The following is a 17,600-nucleotide window of genomic DNA, read 5'->3' as shown; positions in this document are numbered from 1 at the left end:
AAAATAACCATTATTTTTTAAATACCCAAGCCCAAAGTATTTAACTATTAAATACAAAAATTTAATTGATGCTTAAATTCACAGTAAAAAAAGAATAAAATATGAAATTTAATTATCATGATTTAAATATTATTTTAAGAATGAGTAAAAATATTTAAGTAAACATTATCAATTTTAAATGCAAATAATGAAAATATTTTATATAAATATTAAATAGTGCAAAGCTGTAAAATGTATTGATGATTGTATAAATAAAATACTGTATAATAAGATTATATGTATACTATTATTTTTAGCCAACAATTAAAGCAATCAGACATTTTTTGTAGTCGCCTGATGTATCGTCCTGTAACATAAAATTTATCAATAAGCTAATTAAATTTCAGTGGAAACTTTAAATACAAATTAAATAAATGTATATTTTGATGAAATAGGTTAGTTTTCTTCTACAATGTTTTTCAATGGATGTATGCAAAACTAACAACTTTCAGACTTTGGTTAAAATTAGTCCAAGCAAACCAATTTTATAAAATATTAGTTAATAATTCAGGCAATTCAGCAATCAATCATTGTAGCTGACATATTTTTCATTCACTACTCATGCAGCAACTCACCATAAACGTATCAGACTGTTGATTCGCATAAATAAAACAAAACAAATTTTAAATTAGGTTTATATGATAATTTATCAGTACTTTTCTAGATTATAAAAGAAATTTTCGGTTATAGTTTAAGGAACAAATAATAATAACAAAGATACATGTTTATTAATAGAGTCTGAATTAATGAGATACGTCATAAATATGAACATTTGAAGCTAGGTCAACAAACTTGAACATATTTAATTTAAAATTTAACATATATTATAGTATAGCAATCACAAAATATGTTGAATAAATTGAATATTACTGGTATATTATGAGTTAATTAAAAATAATCGTGATTACTGATTATACTAGTACAGAGTAAAATCAATCTGGCATTATCTAAATTAAACTTTCAATATAATATTTAAATTTGAAATATAATGCAGTAGGCATAGTAGTGATTAATATAAGGGCATGACAATTACGAAATTAATCATTTAATTTTAAATAAATGATAATTTAAGATTTAGAGTTTATATTAAGTTTTAACTGATGTTTATCTGTTTCAATATTATTACATATAATATACTAACTTATTTTACAATTATTATAATACAATTTAAAATAATATGTTTTATTTTCAATAACTTATGAATATTTCTCATGTATTAAAAACAATTAATTTAAAATCAAAGATTATACATTTAACGTTTTGTTTCACAATTTTTAAAGAATATTAGATAACTTTTGCCTACTTAAATTTGAATTTATTAAAAAAAAAAGTATTATTTGACATTCAATAGTTAAAAGTGACTAAATTCCATTAGAAACAAAGTTAATTTACATTTTCTTTTAAGTACTGACACCATTTTATATGTTTAATTCCAAGAGATAAAAAAAAAATAATAAAATATAATAAGTACTTTAAGCACTATAAAATCTGTTTCTAAAGAACAGTAATTTATTTTATTATTATTAATAAGTAAGGCTTAACTGTAATTTCGGCAATCCCATATGATGACATATTGCAATTAAAATTTAAAATACCTTTAATTTTTAGATATTTTTACATTAATAGTTTTATGTAAAAACTATTTTATCATTTTAAACATAAATAGGAAGGTTAGTTTACTTGAACAGTATGAAGAAGTAAGTCAAAATTGAGATTTTTTTTGTGTAGATTTTTGTACACTTTAATTAGTCTGCATTTATAAGTAGTAAAAGAATATTCCATTTTTTTTTATAAAACATGTTGCAAAAATGGAAAATCAGTATGTATATTAATAGATTTATATTACAAATAAACTAAATTTATCGTTACAAAATAAATATGAATTAGTATTATTAAACTTTGTTTTAACGAATACTCAATTTTCAATGATCAGCAAAAATATTATATTTTAATCACTATATGATAACCAGTTAATTAAAACTATTTAATTTTACGGATTTAGAAATATTATCAAATTAAAAATGATAATGAAATTTAATGATTGCACACCCTGACTATATAATGTGCCTAATACGTACAAGAAATAAAATATAATTCTTACCGCAACATCAGTCTCCAAAGATTTCCCATACATCGACATATAAGCATTTTTTATGTCAACCATGTCAATTTCACAACGAGTTGCAACAATACGAATCAATGCACTGTCATTTGTGCCAAAACCAGCCATGCTTTCGTGTAAACGTTTAGCAAAGTATGCACTTTTATCTCTTACAGATTTCACTGTAAAATGATACATTTAATACTTAAACAGTTTAAATTAAAAATTTTCAAATTTATACCAATCGCTTTAAGTCCATTCTCAATATCTCCACTGAATTCACTTTTGATAACATCTTCAAAGTCTCTTCCAGTTAGACGATGATATTCCAAAAATATTTGTTGTAATTGACAGAAGCTACGGCTACATAAGATCATGTTAAATGTAGACTCATCAGTTCCAAATTGTAGTTCACCTATAAAATTAAAATTAAATATTATTGGTTTACATTTTTTTATGGTGAAATAATTTACCAGCTTGTAACAATTTTTGTGCATCAGCTTGTGCAGATGCAACATCAACAAATGTATTTTCATTGCGTTGTCCCTACCAAAATAAAAATAAACTTATATTATTGTTAAGGAGAAGTACTAAAAAAATTTACCTGACAAAGTGACACTAATAATCTCCGGAAACTTCCTGATGTTTCTCCCATGAGCTCTTTTTCTAAATCTTTTCCAAACACTAGAAAAAACAATAATAATTAAATTAGTAGAAAAATATAATGTATTAATACTAATCATTTTTATACTGATTAACTACATTTAACCTACATTTATGGTATGCCATTTTTATATTATTAATTTCAGCATTTGAAGCAGTACATATGATTTCAATTATTGTTTCTTCATTAGTGCCAATACCATCAATAGCATTATGAATTTCTTTAGCAAGAAAATCAAAAGTTGGTGTCATGAGTCCTACAATCAGATCTTTAAACTTTCCACTCACTTCACTCTTCAAATCGGATATCAAATCCTAAAATAATAAAACAATATTTAATCAAACGAATAAATATTATAAAATTAATAACTATGTAATTAAAGCTTAAGCATGCAATAAGTTAAACAAAAATTATATAATACTTACTTTACCATACATCGTCTTGAATTGAACTGCGATTTCCTGTCTTTGAGTATTAACTCTATGAGCCAAGACTTGTATGATTGATTTTTCATCAGTTCCAAACCCTTTCATAGCTTTACGCAATATTTCAGCATCACGACGTGGATCAAATGGATTGGCTGGACGAAGCGTTGGATTAGACTAAAACAAAACAGGTTTTTCAATATGCAAAATATAAATAAACTAAACGGTATAAGTTTTGAATACCATTATTCTATTTTAAACTAATTATTGAATTGATATTATATACAAAAGAGCAATTAATAACTCAAGTTACTGGTTATAAGAATTAGCATCATTTAATTATAGAGAATCATTCATTTTTAAATATTATGAAAAGCCAAAATCATGTTATCAGCATTATCTTAACAATAAGCTTTTAAAGTTAATTAAAATGAGTATAATTAAATAAAGTACTTATGAAAGCAAAACATTAATTTATATCAGTATTTTTTTTAACTTACTATTTATCTCTTAAATACATAAAAATAAACACTAATTAACAATATTTATAGATATATAACTATTAGTTCCACCTGCAAATAATTATAATTCGCAAAATTACATGTATCTATTTTCACCAAATACAAAGCCAAGAATAAATAATTAAATAATTTTTTAAAGTTTTGATACAAGTATTAAAAAAAAAAAAAAGGAAAATATTATGAGAAGGTATTGTATGTAATTAAAATGAATTTTTTATTGTAGAAGTAGTTTTTAACGAAATTCTTGATAAAATAAATAAAACAAATTTAAAATAAATTTTTGAAATTCACTGATAATTTAATAGATATATATTGAAACATTAATCTTAATTGGAATCATAATAAATATTTATATATTTAATTAGAAATTATTGAAATCTCACCTTTTTTTGAGCAGGTGAGCTGCTTAATGGTTGATAATGAGCAGGAGTGCTAATAGGTGGATATGCTGCTTGTGGTAGACCTTGAGAACCACCATCATAACCACCAGCTGTCATATTCGGATAAACTGAAGATGTTTGTTGAGTGGGTGGATAAGCTGATTGAGTTGGGTAGGCAGCAGACTGAGGTACATAACTAGAAGTTAACTGAGCATTTGGATATGGAGAGGCCTGTGGTGGATATTGGCCAGGATTAGTGGATGATGGATATTGCCCTGGTACAGTGGATGGATATTGACCTCCTACAGCTGATGATGGATACATTGGTAAATTTGAAGTATAAGGACCAGATTGAGGTAGGAACTGTCCGGATGGTTGTGGTGGATATTGACCAACTTGGGGAGGGTATGGGCTTTGCTGGGGATAGCTAGGTTGGCCTGGTGGATAAGCACTTGGCATTGGAAACCCTTGTTGTCCTACATTACCTCCGGGATATGGTGGATAAGGTAACTGGGAGCCAGGTTGTTGCACTCCAGGTTGACCAGGGAATCCCTACCAAAAAACAAAATAGTTCATAAAATATTTAACTATGTAAAAACGAAATACATTTTTTTAAATGTAGTACCTAATAATTTGTAAGTTTGAATAATAATTATAAATATGTTAACATTTAGCTTATAGAAAATTATAAAATTGGGTTTTTGTCATAATTTGTATTTAATTAAAATATATATCATAGAATATATTAAATAAGTAGGTCTGTGTTTTCATAAAATCGTGTTAAGTATTTTCAATTTATCTGGAAATTATGTGTTATTCCAAGTTATAGGTATATACAGTGAAACAAATAAATATATGTCTACTATAATAATTATTACTTATATAAAGGCAATCCTATTTATTTTCAATCTTACTTTAAACAAAGTAAACTTATTTTTAATTTGAGATCAGTGTATTATTATATCTACAGTTTTAATTCTTTATCTAATTAATGGCATGAGTAAAATGTTATTTGTTAATTTTATCACTGTCATTATCAATTTTCATATTTATACGTGATATACATAGCCAGATTTAGAAATGCAGATACTTTGGACCAACCATTAGAATTAGATATCATTTTTTTATTACACATATCTAATATATTGTAATAAATGAATTTAATTGAATAATATATTGAAATTTAAAAAAAAATAATATTTGATTAGAAAGTATGGTTTAAAAATATTTAAATTTAAAAATCAAAATAATAATAATTCATACAACATATATTTAGAATAATATTTTTATTAAAATTTAAAACCATACCAAATTACCAACATTATTATAGAGTTAATCCTACTCTACTAGTCCATAATAATCAATTTAAAAGTTATATTTGTAAACTTGCTTCTCACTTTTATGCATTTATAATGTATAAATATATTATTAGCTATTAATAATAACATTTATTTATAAATTTATGAGTTATGACAATATCAACAATAATTGAACATTTTTATTCAAGTTGTGATTTAATTTTATTTTGCTAGTATCAGCCCAAGAGTCTCTGGGCTTCTCTTAACCCAGCCCTGATGAAATACATAACATAATGAACAATAAAAGTGCTTATAACCAATATTATTATTTAAGTAATAAGTATGTATAAAAGTGAACTAAAACATACAAATATTTTAATGTAAATTTTCTTTAAGCCTACTATACAAGAATTTAATACAAAAGTTGTCTTATAGAAAAACATTACTTCATTAACCAGTAACTAGAACTACCTAATGTAATGTTACCTAATAAAAATCTTAGACGAAATTATTAGTGTTATTTTATCAATAAAGACATTGCTAAAACATATGAAAATATTAACATACTATAATAAACTATAAAGACAAATTTATCCATACAATAATAATATTAGAAGTGTTAATAGTTATTAGTATATCTTAATGCTATATAATTTAAAAAAAGTAAATACTCAAATTATAGTTAAAATATAGGTAATTTGTGAACAGACTACATTATAATATAATATAGTAAACTATAGATTCTTATTCTAAATTATCAATAGATAAACAATCAAACATATATATTGATAATTGTCCAATATTACTAAATAGGATAAAGTTTAGATATAAACAACTAATATTAGAGTGGTGAAATATTTATATGAAAAAATATACTTTTGCAATAACAATAATAAAACATATTGTTTAAAGTGTTATTGCAAAAAAAATATTGGTTGGTATTCTCGAATTAAGCATTTTTCATCATACAAAGATAAAATTCATTTTTTTTTTTCAAGCTTGTTTGCAAAGCTTAATAATTAATTTGAAATTATGTAGATAAAAAAATGTTTTGTATTAAGTATTTATAAAAAAATATTAGTCAATTTATAACCCCTCAACTAATTAAGACATCTGATATCAGTATCTACTAGCATGCATAATGTTAGACTTTCTGCTCATAAAAAAGTAGTAATAAATTGGTAGTATGCATCAAGAACATTTTTTGATACCTAGTTTTTAAAAATAAATAGTAAACTTACCTGATTGTTGGGAGGATATCCAGGATAGCTCATATTTATAGATTGTTGGAATTAATAATTTAAATTAAATCCGGAGTTGTTCGTCAAGAAATAAATGAAAATGCTGAACTCGTAATGAAAGTCTAAGCTTTTAGCGAATAGTGAATACTGACTAATGATGAACGATGAACGAATAGAATAGGACTACAGAAATGACTAATGTCTAATACTAACGTAAAACGAGTGACAAGTCGACAAAATGACTAAAGTAGTAAAATGTACAATAATTATAATATTAATACGATATTCTGTGATAATGACATTATAATTGTACAAGTGGGGTAAATGGGAATAAATATAATTTTTTTTTTATCAAAACCATATCCTGTGCAACATATTTCCATGGAAGCAATAAACATCAAGTGTTATCACATACCGTGGTATAAGGATTATTATTATATTAAAACATATGTTTTAGCGTCTAGAATTGATTAGACCGTCTAACTATCTAATCCGTACTTGGGGCGGAGTCCTTTTGAGTTATAAGTAATAAAAGTAACAATTAATATTAGTAATATTACCGAATATTATATTGTTTTATAATTTGTACTTAAATGTGTTTCGTTTGCATTTGACTTGCATAATTTTTATCGACGACTAAGTTACAAAGAAATCGAAAATGAGACTGAGAGCGATATTAGGTTACTCGATCTTCGGAACGGGATCCACATTGATGTCGGCTATCATACTATTCTACCTGTTGGCCGGTAAAGGTGAGCAAATAAGTGTTGGCTGGTTCTTGGCCAATACATCACCGTATATGTGGGCTGTTTTGGGTATATCTCTGGCGGTTGCCCTGTCTGTGGTTGGAGCCGCGTTGGGAATACATACAACTGGTGTGAGCATCGTTGGCGGTGGAGTTAAAGCACCACGCATCAAGACCAAGAATCTTATATCTGTCATCTTCTGCGAAGCGGTGGCCATCTATGGACTGATCACTGCAATTGTCATGTCCGGCCAGTTGGAATCGTTCACAGACAATGTGGATACCACACAACAAATCAGAGATCAAAATTGGATGGCAGGCTATTTAATATTTGCTGCTGGCATAAGCGTTGGTTTGGTTAACCTATTTTGTGGTATAGCTGTTGGAGTAGTGGGATCAGGTGCAGCATTAGCAGATGCAGCAAACTCTTCGCTTTTTGTCAAAATTTTAATTGTTGAAATTTTTGGAAGTGCCATTGGTCTTTTCGGTCTAATTGTTGGCATATACATAACTTCCAAAGTGAAGATGGGTGATAAGTAACTTTACATTCTATGTTATTCATGTGTATATTTATTTTTGAATAGTTTTGTTTTGATTTTGAATTGTCTATTAAAATGTAATACATTGGATGGTTCTTAAATCTACCAAGTAGTATTAGTGTTATTACTTTAAGGTAATTAATTATTAATTATTTCACTCGGTCTAATCAATTTATTTTTAAAATATCAATTCCAAACACATTTTATATAGAAGTTCATAATATACATTTATATAATATATATAAAATTGTTTTATGTAATAAAATATATTAAATTATTAACATATTGTCCAATTCCAAACATATTGTAGAACTTAATCATATTTGGCCTACTGTTAATAATTGTATAAAATATAATTCATGCAAAATTCATTTTTTTGAAAATCCTTTAATTTGTAGACTACTTATTTTAAGGGATAGATTATAAAATTTAATTTTTGCAGTACCTACATACATTTCATAATGTCTTCAATAATATTTTAAGTATCATGTTACTTTTAAGATAGTAGACATTAAACCAAAACAAATGGTTCATTTTATTTTAATATTTAATACCAAAACATGTACTTCATCATTCCACGTGTTCATAAATAAATATTTGTTAATTAAAACATTTAATCAGTTACAGTATTTATTTAATACCTACTATTATTAAATTTACCATTTGGTATATATGTTATAATATATGTTAACAAAATAAATATACTTACTGTAATTAGTATACATGACCTACCGAAATAAAAAAAAAAAACTATACATCAAAAAATGAATATTTCTTTGTTTATTTTGTGTAAATTCAAAAATGACGACCATTTTCAATAAGTTTTAAATTATATCAATAGATTCCTTAAAACTTGTAACTTGAGGATGTTTATTGCTTATATTTCAACCTCCATGGGACGGTTTACACATAGATTGAGATTTGCCTCACAAAAATTAAGAAAATCAAATATATTTAAAAAAATAAATAAATATTAAAACCAAATAATTATAAACGCAGTAAAAAATAATTACTTTAATGATTTTCTAACTTAATTTGGATATGTTTTAAGTATGAATGCATAAAAATTAATATCAATCTTAATGAATAACGATATTAGATTATAAATATTAGTTGTTTGTATTTATATCAAAGATATATTTAGAATGATTAAGAAGGAAAAATAATAAAATTAATAGCGATTAGGTTATATATTTCAATGGAAGAATAGAAAACAATAAATTTAATTTAACCTGGACAGTTGTAATACAGCTAGTTATTTTAGAAAAAATAAAAGATTCTTGGAAATACATGTCATAGTATGTAAAAAAAAAAAAATGTCTTATTTTAGAAATAATAGTATAATACGTACATGTTACATCAATTAAATTAAACTAATTATGACCAATTTCATTAATAGATTTTGTAGCTTTATCAAAAACTTGTTTACCAGTGGGGAATGGATCTTTTTTACTTAATACAACTTTTTTGTGAGCATGTGATAAATATCCACGGAGTGTTCCTCTGTAAATCATGTTAACTAATAAAGACTGTGCTTTTTCAAAATCTGTTTCAGGATCATCAAATTTTTTCAATATTACTGTAATAGTCTCAACTGGTATAATATGGTTGTTAGCTATTAAGAAACTGTAAAAAGAAATAACAGTTAAAATCAAGTTTAGTGAAATTTTTCTAGCACTTGTGTTATTTTAAATCTTCTACAGTTCTATTTAGTATCTTAACAGAAAATGTATACATTTTTAATTTTGATTAACAGTTAATTAAAGTTAATCATTAATTATTTCAAGAAAAGTAAATTTTTTTTAATAGTCAGTTGGTTTTTGTTTAATTCATAGCTACAACACAAGTGCTATACATTATAATTATAAATATTTAAACATTAAATTGCTTACAATTTTTTTAACAGGTTTCTGTAAACAAGATTTATTAATTTTTGCAATAACAAATATATTCCAGATTTCATTAAATATACTTCATTAACATCAATGCATTCTCTAAATTTTTTTACATTGCCCATCTTAATATACTCAGTCAGATCTTTAAATGCATCCAAATTATATTTATTGAGAAGATGTTTTGATGGCATTATTCCCTAAGACAAATAAATGATAATTCATTTGTAAAATATTATAGTATATAAATATAATTAGCATCTAATTACATGCAACATGTTTAATGGGATAAGTTTTTTCAAAATCAACGTCTTGTTTTTGATTGAGTTTTTATGGCAGCCTTGAAATGCAATTGTCAAATTTTCTCTAGCTGAAACAACCATAAACAATTAACAATATATTTTATTACATATTTACATATTAAAAGATAATGCATCAATTTTAAGATTTATAAAAATTTAAAAAACTTATTTTTAAATATATACACAAACTATACATAATCAAAATATTTCTAATAGTATGACATTTAAACAATAGGGTTTGAAATATTCTAAAAATCATATTACAATTGGTCTATGCTAATTTATTTTACCAAACTAGCCATTGATGAAAATACTAGGTATGCTAAGAAAATAAGCTGTATGTGCAAAAGAATACAGCTTATTTTATGATAATAAATCAAAACTTTTCAAAATAACTAACATAGACACTTAAACAAAACACTTGTACAAAATATAACTATATCAACCACTAATAATAATTAAATTATGTTTATTTTATAAAAATAAAAATTGAACACTATTGATTTAATTATATAATATGCAATATACATATTATTTTAATATTATTTATTTGTATAATCTTTATTCTAGTTATTAATGTTATAAGGTTTAATGAATTTATACAATATTTTGCAATTTTTATATGCGCTATCGGTTTAAGCATTTTATAGGGTAATGGAAAGCAGAGTTTTAGTAATAATTAAATAATATACATTTTCTAACCATCATTAAATTTTCCTTCAAATATCTCTTTACAGCCAGTAAAATAATAAAAGGTAACCGCATGCGCTATTGGAAATGTATTCTTGTCCGGACACATGAAAATAGTTTTAGTCAAACCTGTAGTCAAATGAAATTTTTTGATTTTATGGTATACTTTTAACATCTGATTCACAATAAACATTATTGTCCAACGCTTGGATTGACGTGCTGGAGCTCGGCTATAATTGTAAAAACAAATATTTTAATAAACATGAAAACAATTTTATAATAATTTCAGAGAAATAACTTACATGTCATTAGAACAAATACGGAAATACATCATCATTATATCAATGTATTTTTTTTGAAAATCATTATATTTTTCCATTTTCAATTTTTTACTTGTGGACTCATATTTATAATACGCATTTAATAGATATCTAAGATCAACACAAACCTACAACATAAAATGTTTATTTGATGATTAAACTTATTTTATTAAAATCATTGTATATTTACTGTATTAGCAAGTGGCACCATCCAGTTTTCACTATCAGATTGAAGATATTTAACAATGTTTTGTAAAATTACCAATTGTCCTTTAAAAGCATCATCATATTTTTTTTCTCCTATTGATTTAAGGACACTGTAATAATTTTAAATTAAGTAACATACACTTTCAGTTATTTATAACATAACAATTATAATATTTATTTATTCAATTTAGACATGAACAAATTATAATAATCATAAAATTGAAATACAAATTATCTGGAGAACTTAATTAACTACAACCTAGATCATAATCATAAATTTAATTATATCATAGGTCTAATTTCAATACTTAAAAACAAAACAAGAAATAAGAGTAATTTTTATACTATAATAAGTAAATATTTGTTAGACAAAAATAACATATTATGCATTCTTTTACACATTATGCTATTAAACAAAAATAATTTGTAAGAGAAATACAATTAAAAAATGGTGTTTATCAGCCTTTTTTGAATTAATGTAAAGTACATTTTTCGAAGACATACTAACACTAGTTAAGCTAATAGAAAAGAAGTAAAAAATTGTTTGCACTACTTTATTAGCTAAAATTACTAAAAATATTTCAACCTGGGTTCTCTTAATAATCACCACATTATTTTATTTTATATGAATTTTTAAAATATTTATTTTTACTTGATATTTTAAATATAACATTACATATGTATAAATAATTTAAGAGATTTTAATATTTACCTTCTTTCTAATGGCATAATAAATTTTAAATATTCTTGTTGTATGCTACCTACCAACAAATGTTGTATGCCAAAAACTGTATATTTTACCTGATTAATTACAATTTATTATCATTATCATTATTGTTTTGATAGATATTTTACAGTTATTAATTATTATAATGGATATTTAAGTATTTTTTGACCGTTAATATCGTTTATTTTAATTATAAAAGTCACAAGTACCTTACGCTCACCAGTAATAAAATAAAATAAAAATGCAATAGAAATCTTAAATTTCCAGTTAAGTAATATACTATACCACAAAGGAGCAGTAAATAGTATACTATAAGGGTAACAAATTTTAAACTATTTTTTAACATTTAATTTAGTTTAGATCCTTCTAAAACAGTTTCAACTTTAATAATAACACAATGTTATTTTTTTGATTTTTCACTTCAAAATTATTATAGATGGATATTTCTTTATAGAATTTATAACCAATACTAGCCTATAATATAAAAATTACCTTAAGTGCAGTATTATTTCACCCTCAAAATCAAGTTCATTATCTTCGGCAACTTTTTGAAGATACTCAATAGAATTTTTTAGGTTCCACTCTTTAGATGAATTATCTCTTAACGAAAAGAAATTCTGTGAAAATAAAAGAATTTTTACACATACATTTTAAATTAAAGTAATGACTAAAAAATATTATTACCGCCAATTCAGAACCATTCTCTTCATTGTAAAACGTTGTAGTCTAAAACATAATATAGTTTCAAGTAAATGTAAAAATCAAAACTAAATGCCTAACTATTTTAAAATATTACATTTTAATTAACATACCGATAAAATATAATCTTTTGTATACATATTAGATACTTTGTTCTTGAAAAATGTATATTATGCAAAAACCATCAATACAACTAAAAGCACTTAAGTGTTTAAACAAAATAATTTCTGAAAAAATAAAATGTATATAATAAAAAAATGGGTTTTATAATCACACAATACATTATACATGATTTCCACTTTGATATGCATAATACATATATCTATATTAAAAAGTACTTAAAATAATCAATTACATAGATTAGAATTATTTATGGTCACCAAATAACGGCCAAAACCAAATTTTTTTATTACTTTTGGATTGACTCTAAAAACTTTTTGAGTTATTAAAATTATTTTCAAAAAATATTAACAGGTAATCCTTGTCCCCTGGTATAGACTATAGTGAATACTTAATTATAGCATAAGTGATTGTATTTAGTAATTATTGTTATAGTTATTAATGGCTATTTTCATGTCCATTAATAATTATTATAGGAAAAAATAACATTTTGTATAACAATAATATTAAATTAAATTAATACTTACGTTGAATAGTTAATTACTAAAATTCTAACTGTCATTTAAAACAGTTGTAGGCTGTAGCTTTGAAGTTAAATTCAATAACGCGTAAATGTAAAATACACATAGAAATATTATAATTAAATAATAAAAAATAAGAAAGAAATAATAAATATTATTTATTTTGTGATAAGAGATAAGAAAGAAAATCAATTTTATGGTCGACTCAAGAACCGCTACCATAAATAATTGAAAAATGTTTGTGATAAAATACACAGTTAAATTGCCACCAGTAGCACGTCGGTCGTTTGTGTAGCTGAGCTACTATGTAGATATAATTTTCATTTTTTTATCTACATTTTGAGTCGTACGGCGTGCATAACATATGAATAAATTTTATTAAATTAGATTTTTGAAAATTATTTTTAATTATTTTAGATCATGACTAATTACATAATTGAATTATTGTAAAATTACGAATTAATATATGTTGCATAATTTTGAATCAATGTATCATACTATTAGGTATATTAAGTATAGGTAATAAGGTATTAATTGAAGTTTTGCATATTTTATATTATAATATATTGTACATCATAGGCGTCCCAAGGGGAAGGGGCAAGACGGGACACTTACCCACTAGAATTTTAAATTTGTTTCCCAATTGTAATAATTTAATGTTATACTGATGAAACATAATAATGTTCTATAAATAAAATATAAAATGTATAATAATAATACCTAATTGTAATAATGATAAAACATGATAATGTATTATAAATAAAATGTATAAAAAAAAAATCTTTATATATTTTTAAATAAATTCCCTCCCCCCTAGAAAAATGTCTGGGAACGCCCATGTTGTGTATCATTATTTATTTATGTTGAGATAATTGTTATAAATATCTACCTATAAAACTCTGCAGACTTCGGGTATTGCTAAGCATATTTAATAAATTGACTAACTTATCACTTACTTGAATTAATGTCCATTGATATAATATTCATATCAGTCACAGTATAGAAGTTAACAGGTTTTTGAAATTTTAAATAAATTGCTGTAGGTTTAGCATATTTTGAAATTTACAGAGTATATTTTGTCAGTTTGTAATGCATATAAGTGTATGCTTTACAATTTAAATTTACAGCCTTAACCTGAGCTTTAGTTATCTATCATAGTTTAAGCTAATAGGTAATATTTATTTTGATTCAGTGCATGGTTGATGTGTGTTCTTGTTCGTTTCTGATGATAGGAATTGAATTTCACGTCAATGCTGTTTCACATAAGTATTATAAAAATTAACCAATAAGACGTATATTTAGTAGCCTATCTATGGCGCCACGCAATCAAAGATAAAGTGTATAAGCACAATAAGCACCTTTAGGTCATGCTGGCAAACACCAAATAGTAATATAAACAATAATTTTCATAGGGAGAGATGTAATTTATTTAAATTTTCAGGTCTAATCTATTATTATATAATATGTTACAAAACTTATTTGAAAAAAATTGAAATAATTATACTTAATGTAAATCGTTAATGCAATAAATATAAATATTAAAAAAAAATATTTTTAGAGATTCAAAATTTTGTTGTCATAAATTGAATTCTCCAAGGTTAGGCAAGTTTGGTTAGTTTATAAAATATTTGATATTTTTATCTATTCCTACGAGTGAATTATATATCTAGATTCCTAGCGAAGGCATTGACATTTTGTTTAACGATTGGTAATGTTCATAAATGGATCTTCTAACTGTATTAAAAAATGGTATGTAGATAATTGGATTTTGTATCCTTTATAAATTAAAAATCTACGTAATATAGTTTTTCATTTGGCTCAACTCGTCAATTTTAATGTAGTCATTGGTAAATTCTTCAGATGAAATACTCTTAAATCCTGGTTGATTTGTATCTGATGTAATTTTTATATTATAATGCGATTTTAAGTACCTATCTAATAATTTTACAATATAAGTAATCTAAGGTATTTGATTTACAATCTAATAAAATCTTTGTCCAAATAATTATTTAAATAAGGTTCTAAAGAAAGAAAAATTTTAAACGCAAAAAGTAAATAATTATATATGATTCTCTTGTGTAATAAAGTTATACAAGTACAGCCCCTATTTTAGTATGCAGTACAAGAATATTAATATGAAGTATGAATTTAAAATGTACTACTTAATATATTTATTTGCTTTTAATAAATACTTCAATACAGCGTTACTTAAGAATAAATGCGTTTAAATTTTCCAAAAAATGTTTGTAACTTCATTACTTTATGCACTGTAAGACTGATTTATATATTAAACTATTTGGTAAGTTTTTATTTAAAAAAAGGGGCTTGTATTTTGTACTTATAGATACTGTTATGTAAAAATATTGCAGTATATTCGTACTTATAGTTTCTATATAATTACTAAATTATTGAAGAGCATACCTATAGAGTTATAAATGTATTTATAGATTATAAATTATAATATTTATTTTATACTAGATATTACTATAACATGTACATTATACTTATTTATATACAGTTATACATAATTATATATAAACTCACGCCGAACACTAAAACATATCATAATTCATAGAATATAATAATTGTATAGAGAACTAAACTATATATATAAGTGTATTTAATGTACACTAATACTTATCTACTGTTACATTACAGTTACATTACCTAGATACTTAACTTTACCTGTAAACTATATTATGTCCATATTTAATCTTATCAAGATTGTAGTGTGAATATTCATATTATGGTAATATATTATATATGTTGCATAAATTTGATAATTAAGTAACCATGTAGAAAGTTACTTCAAACATTTTTTTTTTTTTTTTTTTAATTTAATCATATTAATAATACTGAGAAAAGTATATGCGATCTGTAATAAATAGGTACCATGATAAACAAATTAAAACATTTATATCAGCAATATTTGTTTTCCTTTTTTTTCTCTGTAATTATAATAAAATTATAGTTTATTTTTGTAACAAATGACTTTAATGACCAATCACAGACTAGAATAACACATTGTATATTGCCCATTAATAGTTTATAATAGAATTCTTTTATTTTTATTAACTCATCTAATAATTATTTTTTAATTAGATTGTACACGATTATTGCAGTTTAATATCAGATAAATTGATTTCAATTAAATTATTCAATCTAAAGTATGCGTTTATAATAATAAAGGTAATTATCTTTAATTTAAAAATGTATTATTTATTTGTTATGGAATTTTTATATGTTATAAATGTATTAATAATTTTTAAATAATACCTATAATATAATTCTAATAACGATAAACTTAACTCAAAATAAGGTTATTACCCATATCTGTTTTATGTATTTTTTCACAATTCCACATGTATATTATTTTTTTATTCAACATTTTTAACCCTGTCTTTTAGACAGGTTTCACATAAAATATATGATTTAAATATTTCTCACCAAAATTGTGGTATTATATTATAGTGATAATAGTTTTAATATCTAAGTTTAGATAGGTATATAAAAATCATAGGTACTGCATGCACAATGTATGTCTGTGGAGTCAACGGTGTGGGCAGTAAGTTAAGCACCCGTGACCAGTAAATCGTTCAGCGCAGTAGAGCTGAAATCCGTCATTAAAGATTATTATACTTTTATACACGATATTATCGTCTATGTTAAAGGGATTTTTATAATAATATAAAACATAAATATCACTAGAATATTTTTTTTTTTTTTAAACAAAAGAATACTTACAATTTATAATACCTATATTTGTATATTATTATTTTAATTTTGTAGCAAAAGATATCATTGATACCAACAAAATGAATAACGTGAGGACGAGGCTCACCAATGTGGAAACTATCTGACTAGGCCGACTAGGGTGCTACCTACTAACAATAAATTTTGATGAAAAATCAAATTATTATAATTTTTTATGTAGGTAGTTGTGATTTTTAAGGTTTTATAACTTTTAGCCTTATAGGTAAAATTGTTTATTTGCTTTAAATTTTGAAATGGAATACTTTTCCACAAAATGTTGATTTATATAAATGTCGAACATAAAATATATAGTTGGTTTAGGTATTTTTAATTTTAATAAACAAGTATTTAAACTATATATTTATTAATGAACCACAAATTTTATTTCAATAGTGGCATTTTTTAGGGGGAAGGGG

The 17,600-nt window shown here is 24.1% G+C and overlaps 3 protein-coding genes across 5 annotated transcripts; 1 reads left to right on the top strand and 2 right to left on the bottom strand.

Annotated features, from left to right (window-relative positions):
* Positions 1-220: 220 nt before the first annotated feature.
* Positions 221-6,951, bottom strand: LOC112600404 (annexin B9-like). 3 transcript variants are annotated; one of them, XM_025347640.1, is made up of 10 exons: positions 6,670-6,951; positions 4,134-4,682; positions 3,230-3,406; positions 2,914-3,118; positions 2,745-2,824; positions 2,614-2,686; positions 2,382-2,555; positions 2,141-2,322; positions 615-629; positions 221-346 (listed from the first exon to the last, which is right to left on the bottom strand). In XM_025347640.1, exons 1-10 carry the CDS (start codon positions 6,700-6,702, stop codon positions 293-295), a joined length of 1,542 nt encoding a protein of 513 aa, XP_025203425.1. In that variant the 5' UTR covers positions 6,703-6,951; the 3' UTR covers positions 221-292. The 3 variants fall into 3 exon arrangements, with proteins under 3 accessions (XP_025203425.1, XP_025203577.1, XP_025203505.1); XM_025347792.1 differs by lacking the exon at positions 4,134-4,682 and having other exon boundaries at positions 6,670-6,947; XM_025347720.1 differs by lacking the exon at positions 615-629 and having other exon boundaries at positions 6,670-6,946.
* Positions 6,952-7,161: 210 nt separating this feature from the next.
* On the top strand, positions 7,162-8,062 carry LOC112597308 (V-type proton ATPase 21 kDa proteolipid subunit). The gene has a single exon (XM_025343294.1). The coding sequence runs from the start codon at positions 7,328-7,330 to the stop codon at positions 7,952-7,954; it is 627 nt and encodes a 208-aa protein (XP_025199079.1). The 5' UTR covers positions 7,162-7,327; the 3' UTR covers positions 7,955-8,062.
* Positions 8,063-9,281: 1,219 nt separating this feature from the next.
* Positions 9,282-13,545, bottom strand: LOC112597302 (PCI domain-containing protein 2). Its single transcript, XM_025343281.1, has 10 exons — positions 13,438-13,545; positions 12,904-13,017; positions 12,776-12,817; positions 12,584-12,708; positions 11,348-11,474; positions 11,140-11,285; positions 10,850-11,067; positions 10,115-10,215; positions 9,846-10,045; positions 9,282-9,579 (listed from the first exon to the last, which is right to left on the bottom strand). Exons 2-10 carry the CDS (start codon positions 12,928-12,930, stop codon positions 9,327-9,329), a joined length of 1,239 nt encoding a protein of 412 aa, XP_025199066.1. The 5' UTR covers positions 12,931-13,017; positions 13,438-13,545; the 3' UTR covers positions 9,282-9,326.
* Positions 13,546-17,600: the final 4,055 nt, after the last annotated feature.

Source organism: Melanaphis sacchari, unplaced genomic scaffold, assembly GCF_002803265.2.
Source record: "Melanaphis sacchari strain LSU unplaced genomic scaffold, SCAv2.0 Contig0_pilon_pilon, whole genome shotgun sequence".
In the NCBI taxonomy this organism is placed as follows: domain Eukaryota; kingdom Metazoa; phylum Arthropoda; class Insecta; order Hemiptera; family Aphididae; genus Melanaphis; species Melanaphis sacchari.
This window is presented reverse-complemented; position numbering and strand designations above follow the sequence as displayed.